Raw genomic sequence first — 19799 nt, 5'->3', positions numbered from 1 at the left:
GGTTAAGAGGCAGTAAATAATTAAAACAACTGAAAGGTTATGCTGTCCAAATTTTAAAAATTGAAAGACTTCCAGAATTTGAAATTAAAAAAAGAGAGAATAAAGGATGCAAAGACTCAAACAAAGATGTCTAAAATCCCATTGGTAGGCATTCTAAAAATGAACAAATAGAGAAAACGGAAAGGAGAAAGTCATCACAGAATACAAGCACACTTACCCCAGGAGAAAGATAAAGGAGTCCAACATTTGAAAAGAGCCATCCATACTGAGTGTCCAGCAACAATGAAAACAAAACAAAGCAAAACACACACACACACACAAAACTAAAAATATACCATTACAATATTTGAGAACACCAAGACAAATTCTTAAAAGTCTCCCGAGTCATGCACAGATGAGGAAGACTTAGAATGGCATTAGGCTTAAACACCACCATTGGCTAGAAGACGACAGCACAGTCTTTGAAATTCTGAGGGAAAATTATTTTCCACCTAGAATTATATATATTCAACTAAACTATCAATCAAATAAGACTGTAAAATATAATAGCAAGTAACATTTATTGGGCATTTACTATACACCAGGCACTGCTCTAAATGATTTACATGTACTAACTCATTTACTCTTCATAGCTCCCCCAAAATTGAGGTACTACTATCTCCCCCATTTTACAAACAAGAAATTAATGCAGAGTGGTTAGGTAATCACCCCAAGATCATACAGCTATTAAGTAGCAGAACCAAGATTCAAACCTACAGTGGTCTGGTTATATATTTTTCAATGTTAGAACTCAGAAAATGTACTATTCCTTCAAGCTAGGATTTTCCTTGGGGATGTACTCAGGCAAAATAAGAAAGGGTTAGCAAGAAAGAGGACATGAGATCAGATGACAGTGGATCCACACTAATGGAGGAGACAAATATTTCCAGATGACAGCTGCACAGCCAGCCCAGAGGACAACCTGGCAAGGCTGGTGCAAAAGAACCGAAGGCTCTGGAAGAGAGTAAGAGCTCACAGGAAAGAGAGCATCACTTTTTATTTTTATCTTTAATTTTTTAAAAAGATTTTGTTTATGAGAGAGAGAGAGAGAGAGAGAGAGAGAGAGGCAGAGACACAGGCAGAGGGAAAAGCAGGCTCCATGCAGGGAGCCCGATGTGGAACTCAATCCCGGGTCTCCAGGATCACGCCCTGGGCTGAAGGTGACACTAAACTGCTGAGCCACCGGGGCTGCCCAAGCATCACTTTTTAAATTAAGAATTATTATTATAAGGAGGACATTACAAAACAAAAGAGCTCTATAAGAAATGCCAAAATAGAAAACTCGACACTGCAAAGTCCTAATGATAAACAGTGATTGTTCATAGGACTAAATATAAATGGTGTTTTAGGAAGGGAAGCGGGTGGGAATGTGTGTGGCATGAGAGTTAAATCCTTATATCTATTTATAGTACAAAGTCAATGAATTATGCCCTAAATAGGTAAATCTGGAAATCCAGAAAAGTTAGAGGTGGTGGTAAACTAGTGGGCATTTGTGCTGCCAGAGAAGTAACCTTGGGTCAGGCCTTAAGAAGCACAGATAGACTTAGAGGTGGCAATCCAGGTGAAGGTAACTGAAGGAATGGTCACAGAAATCAGGAGCGGTACCAACAAAAAGGTGGTAAGTGGGGGAGGGAGGCAGGTGTTTCTCCTCATAGTGAACACCAGCAGCTCCAGAGAATAAACAGGTTATTTTTAGTATCTAAAACAAAACAATTCAACAAGACTAACTTCTAAATAAGTTGTATAGTGAGAAGAAAAATCATCCTAGTTTTACTTTTGCTTGAGACAATTTATTTAACTCTTGAACACTGGAGAATTTTTACTTTACCTGACCCGTGGGTATTGGTTGATCTAGCATCTCAACATCCAGGTGCTTAGGAAGGTTATATAATCTGCAGAGTTCACATATCAACCACTTCAATTGCTGACGAAGCTACAAAACACATTTCGGTAAATAAATATTATGTTAAAGAGCCCTTAGAAGACATGAATAATGCTATGACTACCGTAAACCAATCCAGTAGGAAATGAAAAAAGTTTGTCACAGCTCAATTCCAGCCCACAGATAAAATAACCGTCCTTAAGAAATATTGTTAGGGGCTGCTAGTGTAAGAAGGTGACTATGGCTTGAATACAATCCCTATAACTAATACCTAGCAGAATGATGACAAAAGACTGAGGAAGGGGAGCTCTAGATGCTGTCAAATTTTTAGCTGGTAACTACTTTTCTTAGTTACTTACAACTTCAGACAAGAATACGTTTACATTAATGAGGTGACAAAAAAATAGAGGCAGTGTTGTTACACATGGGTTATAAAATTATACATTTCAGTCATATTCAAAGTCGAGGCAAATGTGGCCTAGTAGACAGACTCTTGGAATCTAAAGGACCTTGGATACAGCAGGTATCGTTCTAATTCCCTGAGTGCGAGGGTTCCCATCTGTAAAATAAGGAAATTAAAAACTCCTTATAATGGTAAAGATGAAATGAAATCTTCTGTGGAAACACTTGGCCCTTAGGTTCTTAAACGTTTATTAAAAAAAAAAAAAAAAAAAAAAAAAAAAGGAAAAAGATGCACTAGGAAAACCATAAGGGTAACTCATTAAGTTCCCATTTTTACACCCAGATTGTTTTGTAAGCATATCTACTCATCAAAGCAAAGCAGCGAGGTAAATTACGTTCACAAACATGTTTTTCATTATTGAAAAAAAACTGTTTTTCAATGTATACATTTAGGAATTATGGTTTAAGAAGAATGTTCAACACTGAGTAGACTTTTCCCAGAGCTAATAAGGTAACTTACTTCACCTGGTTAGGAACCGTTTCCCGGATGTCTCTGACCAGGAAAAGAGATGAAAAGGCAGGTTTATGAAGGACTAAGAAAGCAGAGACAGGATTAGAATGGGTTACCAGCAGAGTAAGATTTTCCAAAGTAATCAAAGGAACAAGCAGATATTAGGAAAGTTGAGTAATAAATTAGGATAAAAAATTTAAATTTAAATTTAAAAGGTACTGTGGATTTAGCCCTCCAATAAGCTCAGAAGAACATAATGAGGATGAGAAGGGGTGACCTGGACACAGACCCAGACAATCCAACCCCCGGCCAAGGAAGAGCTATGGGCGTGCTGGGGAGCAGCAGCAGGGTGGTGGAGTCACAGCGCAAACAAGAAAACTCGGGCTGTACATCTTTCAGGAATTTCAACTTTACACTCCCTCCCCCAAAGAAGTGTTTGAAGGATGGAAGAAACTAAGATGGTGGGAAATATTTAGAAGGTAGACGGACAGGTCTTAGCAACTCAGTAGGTAGCTTGGAGAGGGGAGGTGTCAGGAAATCTAGGTATGCAGAACCTTTAGTTCCCAGGTTCAGACATGGGTGACAAGCATTATTTCATCTTGTCCCGCTCATAATCACAAAGAATTACTGAAGGGAAAGGGTGGGGCTGGTGGAGTGCCACGAGGTGGGTAGGCTCAAATTTAGATGTAGTCATTTTAAACAGTCATGGCACATTCCAAGTGAGATTCCCTGGATCTACAGGATATATAGATAGATACACCGGCTTGACTCAAGAGATAAATTTTAGCTAAAGGTACAGATTTAGGAATCCATGGAATATAGACCGTGATTTAAGTAACAGTAGTAAAAGTGATTTCTCACAGAAAGCATGCAATGAGAAGAGGAAGACCAAGGGAGAAGAGCTCTGAGAAGACCAAGGCAGGGTTCAGAGACAGGAACAGAAGACAGTGACCTGATGAAGTTCTTGTAAGATTATCAGTTCCCAGAGAAGAGGGATTTATCTTGACTTCTGTACCCACTGCTGATGACACAGCCTGACATGGAAGTCAGTCAATTAAAACAAAACAAAACCTTCTCTCTGTTCTACTATTAAGAGTTTCTTGTACACACCCAGGAGGAGTAAAACTATAAACCCACACAAATACGGATTTATTTTTACAACACTGTTTGCAAAAAGGGCCAGATTAGAACAATATTCTACACCTTGCCTTTTCACTTGCACATCTTGGAAAGTTGTATGCATTCCTATGGAATTAACTACAATAAACTATTATATCATAAAACTGGTAGCCTTTATTTAACTGACTTTTTATTGGCAGACTTTAAGTAATAAATGTTTGTTAAATGGAGGAATGTCTCAATAAGGGAAAAATCACCACTACAAAACTGCTGCAAAGATGTCAGTTTTAAGGTTAAAAAAGGAGTCCCTGGATTTGGCAACTAGACATAAAAATTTTCAGTGCAAAAATGAAGGCACAATCTAGACTATAACGAATTAAGTAAAGCAAAGGTGAGGAAATACAACTTATTCTGTCGTGAAATGAGGTTATGAAATAACTGGTAGACTATAAGAATAGAGGGTAATTTGGTTTTCTTCTTTTATGTAAATATATTAATTTTTTAAAAAATACAATGAGACCCAATTTTATGCCCTAGCTCATTTCATTTTGTGAGCATTTTTTGATGAAAAATTTTAGGCAGCGGAAAACAGTCATTACTACTATTATAAAACTCATACTTCTGGACCTTTTTAGAGTTACCCTCCTAAAAGAAGATAGCAGTAAAGGGACTAATTTCCCTGTCCTGTCACACTCTCCTGCTGGAGATGCAAACGTGTGTCTGTCTAGCTTTTTACTTTTTTACCTCTATCCTTCCTGCCTCTCAGGACCAGTCTCTACTCTTAAAATACTCTTCAACTGATTTCTTCTGCTGTTAATTTTAGGAATAGATGTGTTTAAGCCACCCATCACTTATTTTGACAAGAATCTGAGGTAAGATTCTAACTTCCCCTATCCTTAAGTGTTTGAGTGTTTTAACTTACTCTGAATTCTCAATTGCAGGACTGTGTCTAAACTATTGTCTATCTGTCCAGTCCAACACCAGTACGTAATATTTTTATTTAATATCTAATTGGACAAGTCTCTCATTACTTTTTTCATTTTTTTAAAAATTATTTACTCTTTAAAACAAGCTTTAAAAAAAAAAAAACAAGCTTTAGAGTCATTTTGTCAAGTTCCAAAAATAAGACTGTTGGGATTTTTAGGGGAATTAATTGCATTCAATTTATAAATTAACATAAAGCTATGGAGATAATAGATATATTTATAATATGGAATCTGCCCATCCAGGAACATGGTAGTCAAGTCTTTCATTCCATGTTAATCTTTAAAAAAGAGTATAAAACTGTATTGAATATGACCTCAACTCTTTAAGCATATTTATTAGAGTCTATACATTTTATTAGCAAGGGGAAAAATGCTGATAGAAAATAGCTATCATGTCTCCAGTCGTTATCTTAGGCAGAAATCTTCTCCAAAATGTCTATTTCCCTTCATTTTAACTAAGTTCTCTCACAATAGTCATTTAGTTTTAAAATCATAGAAAACAGATTTTCCAAATTCTGTTAAATGGAAAGTTATATTTCTTCATATTTGAAAAAAAAAAAAGAAAGAAACACATTTTCTTTGTGTACCTATGGCTTTTCCTGCAGTCACAGACTCCTGACCGAGAAAGCCGTTCCCCAACACTAGCACAGATATCATTCTAGCATGATTTCCCCTCAAATCCACCGCAGTCTTTTTTCCTTTTTCTATCTTCCACCTTGGCTAGTGGTCCCTACCAAAAATGCTTGCTTGGTTTAATAATCAGATTTCACTGAAAAGAGACCACCTAACTCCTTATCTAAATCAAGGCTTAACCTATGGGGAATAAAAAAGATAAGTCAGGGGCAGCCCTGGTGGCCCAGCAGTTTAGCACCACCTTCGGCCCAGGGTGTGATCCCAGGGTCCTGGGATCGAGTCCCATGTCGGGCTCCCTGCATGGAGCCTGCTTCTCCCTCTGCCTGTGTTTCTGCCCCTCTCTCTCTCTCTCATGAATGAATGAATGAATGAATGAATAAATAAATATTAAAAAAAGGTAAGTCAGGTAGTACAGAATCTGAAGGCCAAAACACAAATGAAACTGGTGCTTAGCTTAAGGTTATCAAATAATCACTAATCAGACTTTTCTATATCCTATTACCTCTTAACACTTAAGTTCTGCATATAACATTCTTTAGGGGAAGGGGGGAAGAGAGTAGGTTGGCTTATCCTCTCACCGAATTGTTGTTCTTAGTATCTTCTAGACGTTCCATCACTGACGTCAGATTTGGGTCATCAGAGTCCACAAACCATATTGGTGAAGAGGTTGGATAAGATTCCTGTTACAGAGACATCTATGTTAAACACAGTTACATACAGACTAATCTGGGTATGCAAGTTGGCCAAATGGCAAGATGACAATGGATTTAAGTAAAATACATCACAGTGAAGAAAAGCAAAACACTAAAATCTATGTATGGAGAAAACTTTTTTCGTAATGGGTTTTTTTTTGAAAGAAGTTTTATGGTGTAATTTTGCCTCCTCCATGTTATATAACTTGTACACTTAAAAAAAATCAAGCAAAATGGGGATCCCCGGGTGGCTCAGCTGTTTGGTGCCTGCCTTTGGCTCAGGGTGTGATCCGGGATCGAGCCCCACGTCGGGCTCCCTGCATGGAGCCTGCTTCTCCCTCTGCCTGTGTCCCTGCCTCTCTCTCTGGGTCTCTCATGAATAAATAAATAAAATATTTAAAAAAAAATCAAGAAAAAAAAAGTAGTTTACCCAGTAAGTAGTAGCTATTTGAAACAAAAAAGGAACACTGCAAAAAGTTAGGTTTTATTGAAAGCTGGAAAAAAAAAAAAATAAATGGTACTCAGGCACCAGGGAAGATGGGCTTCTTTCCTTTACAAAGAAAGGTCAATTATGGCCTGGATTCTGCAGCTTTAACATTTTTTACGGACTTTACAATCTGGAATTATAAATAAATCCCTCAAAAAGCAAAACAAAAAAGAACAGAAACAACCAAAACCCAAAATACAACCACCTCATAACCCTGAAGTATAATCTATAAATTCAAACCATACTACTTTTGCCTTTCAGTATAACAAAGCTACATTTCTAAACTTCATCTAGAAGAGCTCTAACCTAATTTTTAAAGGTAGAGCAAAGGAGTGTAATCTAGGCACTTGTTTTTAAAACCTTATAAATTCTAAAATGATTTTTATAAATCTTGCTATACTCCTTGCTCTCTAATTACAGAAGTTTGAGATTTTTCTCCATTGAAAATTGGCCCCCAAATCAATCCCATTTGATTTCACCTTTCTCCTACTCCTTTCCAAGCCTCCTCGGATCCTAGGGAGGGATGGAATTTCTAAAGGAACAGCTTCCTTAAACGAGGCGAGGATTGTTTCTTGAATACTGCTGTGCTGGAAGGCAGAACAAGCAGCACCGTGGTGACCACGCGCCACGTACACCTTTCACTGGCCACGGAGGCGAGCCTTTGAGATGGCGTCCTCCCTGCACAGCCCCTGCACGTCCTCCCTGCACAGCCCCTGCACAGCCCCTGCACGTCCTCCCTGCACGTCCTCCCTGCACAGCCCCTGCACGTCCTCCCTGCACAGCCCCTGCACAGCCCCTGCACGTCCTCCCTGCACAGCCCCTGCACGTCCTCCCTGCACTCCTCCCTGCACAGCCCCTGTACGTCCTCCCTGCACGTCCTCCCTGCACAGCCCCTGCCTGGGTGCTACAGCTCCGAGGCCACGATGTCCCTCAGCGCCTAGTGGGCAAGCTCGGAAGTGGGCCCAGCAGCCCTAGCCCTGGGATTCATACTCCTGTGGGACTCCCGCCCCTGGACTGGCTTCCAACAGACAATCCAGCAGGCAAGGTGAGGTCGCCTCTGGGGTTAGGTGACAAAGGGACGGGCCCTTCTCTGTCGCTCACCCTCCCTCTGGTGGAAGCCATCTCCTTTCGGAGAAGCCTACAGCCACCTGGCAAGGACCTGCGAGGCCTCTGCCCAACTGCCAGGAGAGGCGACTAATCCTACGGCAGGAGAGAGGCTGCAGGAGAGAGGCTGTCTCACCGTGGGCTGTGGGCCGTGGGACATGGGCTGTGGGCCGGCTGCAGCACCAGCAGCACCTTGACTGCCTTGCAGGAGACACAGCCCCAGTGAGGCCCGAGAAGCCGGGCAGATCCCGGCCCTCAGAGACTGAGGCACCGTTGGCTGTTTTAGGGGGCCACGTTTGTTAAGGAGCAATACAGAACTAATTTAACCCCATAAAATTCCAATATTTTATTCCATCACAAACTGAGTACTAACAAGAAATGCTATAGCTACATATTTTTCAAAGTACAATCACATGGGTTGATTTTTAAAAGTTAATGAATAAAGTATTATATGCTTTCACCTCCCAATAGACATTTACTCACTGTTTTCTGTTACAAATTAGGGAAAGTTATTATTATTAGATACTAGTTACAGAACTATGAGGTTCTAGTTATGGAGAAACAATTTTGCAGAAACACAGTATTAAAGAAGCGTTGCTTTGAGAACTATAATTTCAATTACAATATAAGTTGAAGTCAAAGAGACGGACTATTTTTGAAGCTCTCAATTTTAAAGAACAAAAATTTGGATTGAAGGAGGACATCATTAAATCTGTTCAGTAGTGGTTTATTCTGTATTCTCATTCTTCTAATTCTTATTGTGTCCCAAACCTCTTCACAGACTACAAGAAAAACTATCTTCAAAATTAATCTTGCTCTTAAAGAAAACTACTTATTATTAACATTTTCTCCTTCAAATTCTTCAGCCTTGTTTGGGAACACACCATCTAGGCCTTAGTTTTGTATCTGTAGCCAAAAAAAACAAAAAACAAAAAAAAACACAAAAACTAAAACAAAAACCCCCAGCCAACTATATTTTAGAACTTCCCTGTGTAGATTATGTTTGTCTAGTAAACTTCTGCGAACCAAAATAAAATATATAAATTGTTGCTCTGGACTAAAACCCCTTAAAACCATATCATGATCCCTGTAACAACAAAACATGACTGAGATCAGTTAGTACCTAGGAGGTGCTCTTTTAATCCTAGAGAAGGCAGGATGAACCGTTGGTCTAAGCAACTACTTCAACCTTTTTCAAAGTGAGGCCCTCGACCCCTGAGGGGAACCTGCTGGGCCAGCAGCGCAAATAAAAGGCAGTGACTCAGCTGGAACCACAAACTAAGCTTGGAGTCCTGGTATTCCTCACCACCGGCATTCAAGATGCTTCAAAGACAGAGAAAAAGGTGTTTTACCTAAGAATATCTGTGAATAAGTAGTAAAAGTTCCTTTACTAAATCTTAATCCTTATGTAGGTCTTTTAAATAGTGCAGCTGATGAAATGGAACACACCCACAAGAACTCAGAGAACACCCGAGAAAAAGCGTTTGTGTGGCTGCGCTGTGCAAAGTGAACCAACCACTTTAATGCAACCCCAACTTTACTTGAAAGGATGACTGATAGACAATGTTATTTCAACTTGGGTTTCTGACAGACATTTTCTGAAACATGAATAAGGAGTGTGTCATTTCAAGGAAAACAAAGAACAGTATTTATTGCCTATAATAAAATTCAAGCTTTCAAGCAAAAACTAGAATTTTGGAAAATCTGTGTCCACTACTATGAGCTTGAGAGCTTTCCAAGAATATTCTGATGAGATTGCTGCTGATCTTAATGTCTTATTATATAATGAAACAGATCAATATTTAGAGGATTTCAGTGAACCATATTTTCCACGTGACCAATACATTATGTTATAAATCATGCAAAGATAGAAAATCCATTCACAGTTCAAGAAAGACCAAGTTTTGGTGAACTATCCAAAAAGAATATCTATAATTATCTAAATAACTATTAAAATATTCCTACTTTTTGCAACCAAGTATCTGTAGGAGGCTGAATTTTCTTCATATTTCAACCAAAACAACATACCCTCACAGACTGAATGCAAAAAGAAATGACAGACCAGACATCAAAGGTTAATAAGAAATGTAAAATACGGGAGCCCAATGTGGGATTCGATCCCGGGTCTCCAGGATCGCGCCCTGGGCCAAAGGCAGGCGCCAAACCGCTGCGCCACCCAGGGATCCCTATGCCACTATTCTTACTAAAATGTTTTAGATGACAAAATATGGCCATTTTTCATAATAGTATTTTTATTCATGTTTATTTCAATGACTATTTTAAATATTTGTTTTAATCTCTAATGATAAATATTGATAGATAACCTACATAAAAGCTCCTTGGGCCCTCAATACTCTCTTTCTTTTCTTTTTTTTTTAAGATTTGTTTATTTATTTTAGAGGAGGCAAGGGTCAGAGAGGGTGGGAAAAGGGAAGGAGAACCCTAAGCGGACTGACTCCATGCTGAGCACAGAGCCCCGTGAGGGGTTGCGCCTGACCATGAACCAAGAGTCAGATGCTTGACTGACTGCATCACCCAAGCGCCCCTCATCTTCAGATTTTTTTTTTTTTTGAGAGAGAGAGAGAGAGAGAGAGAGAGCGAGCGAGCATGAGCTGGGGGAGGAGGCAGAGGGAGAAGGAAAACCACGGTCCCCGCTGAGCGGGAGCCTGACACAGGGCTCCATCCCAGGACCCTGAGTTCGAGACCCCAGCCAAAGGCAGAAGCTCAACAACTAAGCAACCCAGGCACCCCTCACTTTTAAACAGTATGAAAGTGTTAACTCCAAGAAGTTTTAGAATAGCTGCCTTCTCCACACCTCCTGCAGCCCAGCCCTTCCTTACAAGAAAGGTCCCCACCACTCTCTACTAACCTATGTGGTTCTACTGGAGCTCGTTTCCCCAACTTGTTCCCATCTGCCCATCTCTTTCCCTTGACCCAAAACTTGGGCACAGGTCTCTATGAGCCCATCCTACTCCCAGTGATTAGCTGTCAGATGGGCTAAGTGAGACAAATCGAGGTCTTCTCTGGAACTAAAATTCACCTTCTGGATGCTCTGGAGTCTTAAGGACAAAGTTGGCCACCCTGAGATAGTATTTATCTTTCCAAACAGAGAGGGATTATGCAAACCAAATTGTTTTCTAGAGGGCCATATTTTCCATCATGACTGTGAGAACACCCATTTCATGGCACACTTGCTAGCATTTTTACCACTGTTAAATAAAAGCTCCTATGTGGAAGAAAAAAAGTTCCTATGCAATTTGTATTGGCTCCAGAAACCAACTGATTGAATAGGAATGGAAAGCCAACACTTCCAGGGAAGTTTCAAAGGACATTAGCTATACACGTAAGGATTTAGCTCTAGCTCTTAAGAGTCCAAAGCATTATTTAAAATAGAAAAAGAGAGAGAGAGAGAGAGAGAGAGAAACCATAAGTCTTATTCAGAAATAACTTTCTGTGTCTATTTTCTACCTAAGTCCACTAACCCCAATGTGTGGCTCCATATCAAGGACCACCAGCAAAACTCTGCCAGAATGGTCCGTTTCTACTATTTTTCCAAATAATAGAACGTGGCCATCTGCAAGGACTTCATCACTCTCTGAAGATGGACACATACAACTTTTGTTGAAGGTTCAGGAGCATAACAGTTCTAATTCTTTCAGAGACCAGTTATAGGACACATTACCTTCACACTGTGTTCCATAAATTTGGGGTGAAGAATGATACTGACGGAATTACCGTACAGTGCCCTAATAAGAGTCTAAATAAAGTCTCTGAAATTTAATTTTTAAGATTTTTAGAGACAGTGGACATGCACGGGCCCATGCATGAGTTGGGGGGAAGCAGAGGGAGGGAATCTTCAAGCAGACACCCTGCTGAGCCACCCAGGTGCCCCTAAATGCTGACATCTGGGGAAAAAAGGCTACCCAAAGAAAGAAATTGCTCCCTGCTAATCATTTTGCAAGCAAACAACGAAGTAACTTGATCAGAGCCCAGAGAAGCAGAGTGAAAAATCTAACACTTGGTAAAAGAAAAATGCATACATACCCTGTGATCTGAAAAATGCTTAAGTGTTCTGAGTAGCAAATCACAGCTAATCAAAACATCATTCTAATTAAACTGAGGCAGAGAAAATAAAGATGCTGGAGAAGATCCAAACCACCTGATCTGCAGAAACCAATGGACAGTTTCCTTGGTTCTGAGTCTACTTTGTCTTTCAGAATAATCCCTTAGCAGAGAACAGAGCAGAGCACTGTTACAATGGCCTTGGAAACAGGGACTCTGCTTCATCCCCTGGCTCTCCAGGAATGCTTTATGTTTGGCAGTGACTGTTTCAGTTCAAGTCCCCACCTCTCCACTAGCTGACATCCATCTAATACTATCCTTTCCCAAGTCTAAGGAAGTTTAACAATAACAAAACAACAAAAACATCAAGTTACTCAGGGATACACCATTCATAAAATGGAAACCTGAGTCTCTTTTTCACGTGTCTGTTCTTTCAAGGAAGGGTTTAAAAATGGCAATAAGGGAGGATAGATAGGTAAGGACTAGGAATTTGACTCTATATTATAAATTGGTCAGATGATTGAAAACAATGATTCCTCTGGCCTGAAAGTACCACTTAGGTGTTATTTCCGAATGATTCTCCAGGAATTCAATTTGGAAAGGTAATCTGTCCCAGAAGGGCAGACCAAAGAAAAGGTATTGGGCTCTTTAATCAAGTTGGCTCATGATTTCCTTTGTATAACCTTCGCAGGGTTACTTTTTATTTAGTGTAAAGAATAGAAACCTGAAAAAAAATTAAGAAATTAACAGCACTGATTTATTCCCCATGAAAAGCTGTTAGAAAGCATTTTCAAAATAAATTGTTATCCAGACACAAGTGACACTATCAGTTTCATATTTCTAGAAAACATTTTGACTACTAAAGAGCTTTCTTACATAAGCTTTCATGTGGGACAAAAAGTATTGTCTTTTTTTTTTTTTATTTTTTAGAAAAACATAGTAGAAAAGTGATTTAAGGCCCCAACTACTAAGTATAGACTAAACCTTTTGCTCTCACCTAAACTCAGGGGTTCTAATGTTTGTTATGTTATGTTATGTTAGTGCCCTGCTGTAGGTAGCAGGGCGGGGCAGGGGGGTGTGACTATAGCAATGACCAGCAGAAATTGGCAAAACAAAATGTGCAAACACAAGTAGCCTGGCAAATAGCCACTCATGCAAAAAAGAGTTTATGGTTTATGCTACACAAACAATAACATTAGTATGAAGTTTTGTTTGCCAGCTAATTTACACCCTGGCTGGTGGGGTGAGGGAGGGGAGATTTTCACTCTGAAATACTAATTCCCTACCAAGAGTTACCAGATTTCCAGAAGTCCATATAAGGAGAAATGGAGTTGCCGAGTTATGTTAAATATTTCAAAAGGACTAAAAGAATGCCATATTCTACTAGCTCCCAAAAAGGCTGCACATGCTGCTTTGCTTCTAGGTGTGAGCATAACCACTGCATGTTAGTGTTAGTGGAAACTGGCAATTAGATTTGTTTGCATGGCACTCTGTATCAGGAGCTCACACAAAGCAAGTAATAAAAAAGACTCTTTGAGGTGGAAAGTAGTTTTTCCCCTTCATATTTTAAGATTAGGACAAATCTATATAACAGGAAAAGACTTAGCTCAATTCCCTTGGCCTACAGAGTCAAAGAACATCTATGTTTTGTTTTTTCCTTTTTAAACTGTCTTTCACATGAAGTCAAATTACAGATTTCCTATCCAGTGACCTATTAAATACTGAAACATTTAAAACATGTCTTGATGTTACCTCCACACTTTTGACAAATTCTTGGCAGTTAACTTACACAAGAGTTAAGATTTTTGTTGAAACAGAATATAGCTAAAATAGAAGAAATATTTACTGAGTGGAAGATGAAGAGCATAGAGACTCTTATCCCCGTCATAAAAAGAGAAACATCTAAAACTATTAGAAGAGAACATTAGGAAACATAACCAAAGCAGTAAAGATTCTAGAAGGGAGGAAGGGGAAATAAATACCACCAGTGACTGAATAGGACTTCCTAGAAGAGCCTTGAGGGATGGTCAGACGTGGAAACAGATCGGGGTGGGTAAGGGGTACATTCCACGTGGGAAAAATGGCTTCAGAAGCCTCAAAGGAAAAGGGGGCACAGGATTTTGGGAAGACTATTCAGAAATTGGCAGGCATGAGTGCAAGGAAACAACAGGCGCAGTTTTCCGGGCGCAGTTTTCTCAAACGTTAAAGACACTGTGTAAGTATGCTTCTTGGTGAGCAAGGGAAAAGACAGGGCCTAGCACGTGGAGGAGCTCAATAAATATCTGGGAATAAGAGCAAAAACCAAAAAACAGATAAAATTCAGTACTTTTTTTTTTTTTTTTAAGAGCTATAACATTTTAGAGAATAGCAATTCACAAACACAATAGACAGGAAATCCAACCTCATTTTTCTTCTTTGCTTTTTCCCCTCTAAGAAAATGTATGGGCACCGGGAAGCCATGTAGATTTTATCAAACACCTACCTATGCTTAAAGAGTGTCGTCTATCTTTTAGAGATACTCACTGAAATATTTACAGATGGAGTGACAGACCAGGAACCTGCTTCAAACTAATCTGAGGTGGGGTACAGGTGACATAAGATTGGCCAAAAATTGACCATTGTTGAGGCTGAAGACATGGAGGTCCTCCACACTATTCAACTTGTGCATGTTTGAGGTTTTTCCATAAAAAGTTAATACACGTTCCTGTACACTGAGCACTCAGCATGGTAACTATTTTCTAGTGAGACCTCTCACAATCCTGAGTAGCTCCTCATACTGGCCCGTCCCACACCCTCCTTCCACCGGTGTCTCTAATCCACCCCGGGCTCCGCTCTGTGCAGCTGATTCCTATCAGCCTCCTCTGCTTCTCCCTGGGGACGATGCCGGCGTCTGCAGCGGGACGATTCTGTGCTGTGGGCACAGCCTGGACACTAAAGGACATCTGTCACCCCTGGAGCCCTGGCACTAGGTGCCAGCACAGCAGCAGTGCGACCCTGCGGCCACCGAGGTGACCACAGCCATCCACACACACTTCCTGAGACCACACCCTGGAGAGAACTCGTTCTGGCCAGGGCAAGCACAGTTTTCCCGACTTACCTCAGGAATTTAGGAGCTGCCCAAAGCCTACAGGGTGCAGCTGAGCACGTAAGGCAGCCCTACCGCGTCCTGGGCAGCTTCCCTGCAATGGTCACCATGCAAGCCAGTCTCCTTCATGCTCACTACTACTTCCTGCTTCCCATACATGGGAAATGTTGTCTTTTACCAGCCTATAGCATCATACTTTGTCTACTTCTAGGCAAACCCCATTTTCTCAAGCTTTGGTGTCTTTTCTGGATAGTTCCCTCTGCCTGAACCGAGCTTCCTACGCCCAAGATTGTACTCACCTGTGAAGGCCCCACTCCACTGCCACCCGCCCCCCCCCCCCCCCCCCCCCCCCCACCAAACTCTAGTTAAGAGCTGTCTCGGGCTTTCCTAACGACCCAGTAGAGCTTGACAACCCTCGGTCATACGAAACTCTTCCCCAAAAAGGATTTTGTTCTGAAAACTGCTCTACCCAGTTTTGCAAACTGGCCCTAGAACAGCACACCTAGACGCTGCACGCCTGCTCTCCCCAGCACAGCACTTGTCTCTGTCTCTCAAAAATACACACAGCTGCTCCCGCAGAGCGTCTGAAAATGATTTCACCGTCAGTTATCATGACTTCCAGCCCTTTCCAAACTCCCCAGTGCCACCGGCTTCACCGGGAGTCGGACGCACCAGGCTTGGCTCCAAGGAGCGCTGGGCGGCCACCTGGACTCCTGCTGTCAGAAGCTACTCCGCGGCTGGGAACAGCACCCCAAGTCAACGGGTCACCGTTCCCTCAAACACACCCAGGAAAGAGTCATGAAACACCAATCCCGGTGTTCCTAACGAGCTTCCAATTAAAACCAAAGAGGGAGCTTTAAACTGCCGTTTGGCTTTATGGCCTAAAATCCTCTTTCCGGGCAGAAGGCTTGGACAAACATCCCCCTCTGCCTGCAGATCATCCCGAGGCTTACGCCCAGGGGGGCCCGGCGGCCAGAGCCCGCGGCAGCACCTGCGAGCCCGGGTACGAGGCGCCCTTGGGGCTTGGCCGCCCGCGCGGAGCCAGGCCTGCAGGGAGGGGTCGTTCAAGCAGCACCGGACGCTGCGTTCTCCACTCTCCCTGGAAGGCGGCAGTTCCCCGCGTCAGCTCTGCCTTCAACGTAGCTGGGGGAATAAGGGAGCCCAGGGGACAGCTGACTGCAGAGTAGGGGGCCCCCCCTCGGGTGCCGGGGCTCCCCCTGCCGCCAGGGACAGCGGGTGTGGCGGTCGCGGTGACTCGGGCGGGCCCAGGGGGCAGAGAGGGCCGAGCGCCCGCAGCCCCACGACCGCCCCGCGGGACAGGTGGGGGTGGGCCCCCTTCCCCTCCTCCTCCACCCGCGCCTCGCTCCAGGGCTGGGCCTGCGCGCCGCGGGGGGCCGGGGAGGGGACCGGGGCCTTGAGGGGCGACTGCCCCTGCCTCCCGCCCCCTCCCCTAGCCCCTAACCCTTCGCCCCCGCCCCGACCCCTCTCCCCCCCAGCCCCGGCCGAGCTCCGCGCCTCACCGTGATGTTGCAGTGCAGCGAGAGCGGCGGCGGCGGGCGCGGGCTGCCGGGCGGGGCCGGGGGCGGCGGCAGGAACTGGCAGTGCAGCTCGTCCAGCTTCCAGCTGACGACGCGGAGCCGCTCGTGGTCCTTGTGGAAGACGGACGCCAGGAGCTCCAGCTCGGCCTTGAGCCCCGCCACCGACATCCTGCCCTCATCTCCGGCGGGCCCGGAGCCGTCACGGCCGCCGCAGCCCCGCAGGGCCCCCCCGCCGCCGGCCCGCGCGACGCGGCGAGAAACGGCGGGGGCGGCGGGGCCTCGGGCGGCTCCCGGCAACCGACTCGGCGGCCCGAGAGCGCGGCCCCGCGGCTTCAAAGGGCAACGGCGCCGCCGCCCCCGCCCCGCCCCCCGCGCCCCGGCCCCCGCCCCATGCCCGCTCCCCGCGTCCCCCCCCCGCGCCCCGGCCCCCGCGCGTCCCCGCCCCCTCCCCGCGGCTCCAGCTCTAGCGCCTGCACGCCCCGACCCCGCCCCTCTCCGGCCCCGCCCCTCCGCCCCCGCCCCCGCGTGGCCCCGCCCCTGCCCGCGGCTGCGACTCCGGCGTCTGCACGCCCCGCCCCCTCTGCGGCCCCGCCCCTCTCCGACCCCGCCCCCGCGTGGCCCCGCCCCTCCCCGCGGCTGCGACTCCGGCGTCTGCACGCCCCGGCCCCGCCCCTCCGGCCCCGCCCCCGCGTGGCCCCGCCCCTCCCCGCGGCTGCGACTCCGGCGTCTGCACGCCCCGCCCCCTCTGCGGCCCCGCCCCTCCCCGGCTCCGCCCCCGCCCCTCCCCGCCCTGACCCCGCGCGCTTCTGCCCCGCCCGTCGGCCGCGCTCCGCGGGCCCTGGGTGTGGGGCGGGCGGGCGGGCCCCGGGGCGCGCGTCATCTGCAGGATCCGCAGACCCCTGCGCGCCCCTGCCCCGAGCCCGGCGGGCCACCTGGGCGGGGTGGGGACGGGGCGCAGGGGCGCACGGCCGCACAGCTGCTCGCACCCGGACCCGCCCCGCTAGCCGGGCCCCTGCGAGGGTCTTTCTCTCCCTTCCTTTCCTGCCCTGAGCGTTGGTCCCCTTCCCACGCTTAAGGAAACCCTCTGACCTCCCAGGAGGCAGGACTGGCCTATTTTCAGTGAAGTCTTAGCTCAAATGTCGTGTCAGAGGGCCGCCCAGTCACCCAATACCGCGTCATCCTACGTTAACGTTTTTACTCAGCATCAATCACTGATATTTTGATTATTAGTCCATCGTCTCTGCCCAACACGAATGTCTTCTTCAGAGTTGCATCCAGGACCTGGAACAAGGCCCTTCGCGGACACCCAGCGTCCCTGCCTGGATGCTCCTGTGAGGCCTGCCCAGCACGTGCTGCAAGCCAAGGCGCCTTCCGTGCGGGTGCAGGATGCCTGGTGGATGCCTGGCGATCCCTCCAACGGACCCGAGCCTAACGGGGCGGGGGGGGGGGGGGGGGGGGCAGGGGCCTAGAAGGAGGACCCACTCCCTGGCTGTGAGACCTCTGCAGGTGCACAGGGCCTCCAGCTTAGAAGAGCCCTGTGCTTGGTTCCATGCTCTGCTGTAGCTCTTTTGAAATCCTTAATGACTTTTCAACAAGGAGCTCTGCATTTCCCTTTTACACTAGTCTTGACAAGACCTATCCAACCCTCTCTGCCTAAGTGTCTCCTGCTTCCCGATCTACAAGTGGTCCCTGGTCTACTGGTCCCTCAGATCACACACCACAGAACAATACAGGGAGATACGAGGTCCACTGAGTGAGGGATATTTTTAAAGCTTTTATTTTCATTTATTTCTGAGATATTGTATCATGTTATAGCGCTACTTAGCTTTCAGGGAGTCACAGACCCTCTGGAGAACTTAATAAAAGCTATGATCCATTTTCCTGGGGAAATACTTCTGCTTATAAAGTGTTGTATTTGTGGGGATTCGTGGTCTGCCCTGGCCCTAGAGATAGCATTATGAATAAGGACTGAGAGGAGAAGGGGGTTCCAGTCCCGAGCTCTAAGTCAGAAATAACTAGGATACTAATAGGCAGTATTTGCCCCATTAGACACTGGAGGGACCTGCTGCTTGCTTTTTCCATCAGTCCTCAGTACTCTTGGGATCCTAACAGGCATGGGAGTCATGGACAAGGATTTCAGACAAAGGGGAACAACCTGTTCAGAACCTACATGACTTTGAAAAATAAAATGCCCTCAACATATTATTTAATTTATCTAAGGTTTATTTTGTTATCTCTAAATTGTTATGAGTAAATAAAGAGCTTTATAAATTGCAAATGCTTTTACTAGTTATATCAGAAATAAATATATAAGTATCAATTTCACAATCATGTTGTGAGTGTTTGCTGTGTGCCAAGCCATGAGAGAGCTAGGCAGAAATAGAAATTGAATTCAAGAAGCTTAAGGTCTAGCATTGTAAACAAAACACTGTTTCCTGATGATTTAGGCTGCAGATAACAGAAAGCTGTGACTTAAAATGGCTTGGACAATAGGAAATATATTACTTTACATAATAGCAAGTTCAGAGTCAGGGCAGACTCCAAGAGCGGTTGATCAGATCTTCGATAAGATCAATAGCCCGGATCCTCTCCATCTCCTTTGTCAGGGGAGCAAGGTGGCTATGGCTGTTCCAGCCATAGGTCACATCCAGCCAGGAGAGTATCTAGAGTCAGAAAGGACTGCTTCTTCCATATCTCCTAAGAAATGGGGACCTTCCCAAGATTCTGTCGGGCCGACTTCCCTTCTGTGTCATTGGCCAAAAGTGTATCACATGCCCATCCCTAAACCAATCACAAGGAAATAGATTGGATCATTCTTTGGACTTCACAATCATCCGGGATGGGAAGGATGCTGAGACAATCACTGTGTCTACTACAAACTACAAACAGGCAAATAAGGACAACACCAGACCATAATTGATAAGAAGTTTGAACTACTGAACTACTACATAGCAGGGAAGAAATTAATGCCAGAAATTACTTGCATGAAAGTATGGTCATATTCAGAGAATATCCAAGAGCCCAGTCGATTACGCAGTACAATGCAAAAAGAAGATAAGGTTGAGGTATTCTCTGACACCTGATTTCAGGGCCCTGAAGTACATGCTAGGGACTACACTTTCATTTGATGAATCATCACTTTTAAGAAGATTAACCTGGCATTAGTGTTTACAAAACAGATCTCGGTGGGTCTAAAACTGTGATGTTGCCACCAAGAAGACGTGGGAAACGGAGATTCTAGAGCTGACCTGCCATTAAT

The 19799-nt window shown here is 44.7% G+C and overlaps 1 protein-coding gene across 4 annotated transcripts in view; it reads right to left on the bottom strand.

Annotated features, from left to right (window-relative positions):
- UBE2Q2 (ubiquitin conjugating enzyme E2 Q2) overlaps nucleotides 1-16911 on the bottom strand; it is a 59745-nt gene extending 42834 nt beyond the window's left edge. The window contains exons 1-3 of one of the 4 annotated variants that reach the window (XM_041745641.1): nucleotides 16523-16911; nucleotides 6151-6252; nucleotides 1868-1972 (exon numbers count right to left, since the gene is read on the bottom strand). In XM_041745641.1, the coding sequence (XP_041601575.1) occupies nucleotides 1868-1972; nucleotides 6151-6252; nucleotides 16523-16708 (393 nt within the window). In that variant the 5' untranslated portion in view covers nucleotides 16709-16911. The remainder of the gene's footprint in view (nucleotides 1-1867; nucleotides 1973-6150; nucleotides 6253-16522) is intronic. The other 3 variants (XM_041745640.1, XM_041745642.1, XM_041745643.1) reach the window with 3 other exon arrangements.
- Between the last annotated feature and the right edge of the window lie 2888 nt (nucleotides 16912-19799).

Source organism: Vulpes lagopus, chromosome 2 (assembly GCF_018345385.1).
Source record: "Vulpes lagopus strain Blue_001 chromosome 2, ASM1834538v1, whole genome shotgun sequence".
NCBI lineage: Eukaryota > Metazoa > Chordata > Mammalia > Carnivora > Canidae > Vulpes > Vulpes lagopus.
The sequence above is the reverse complement of the archived record's forward strand: the minus strand, read 5'-3'. Positions and strand labels throughout refer to the sequence as shown.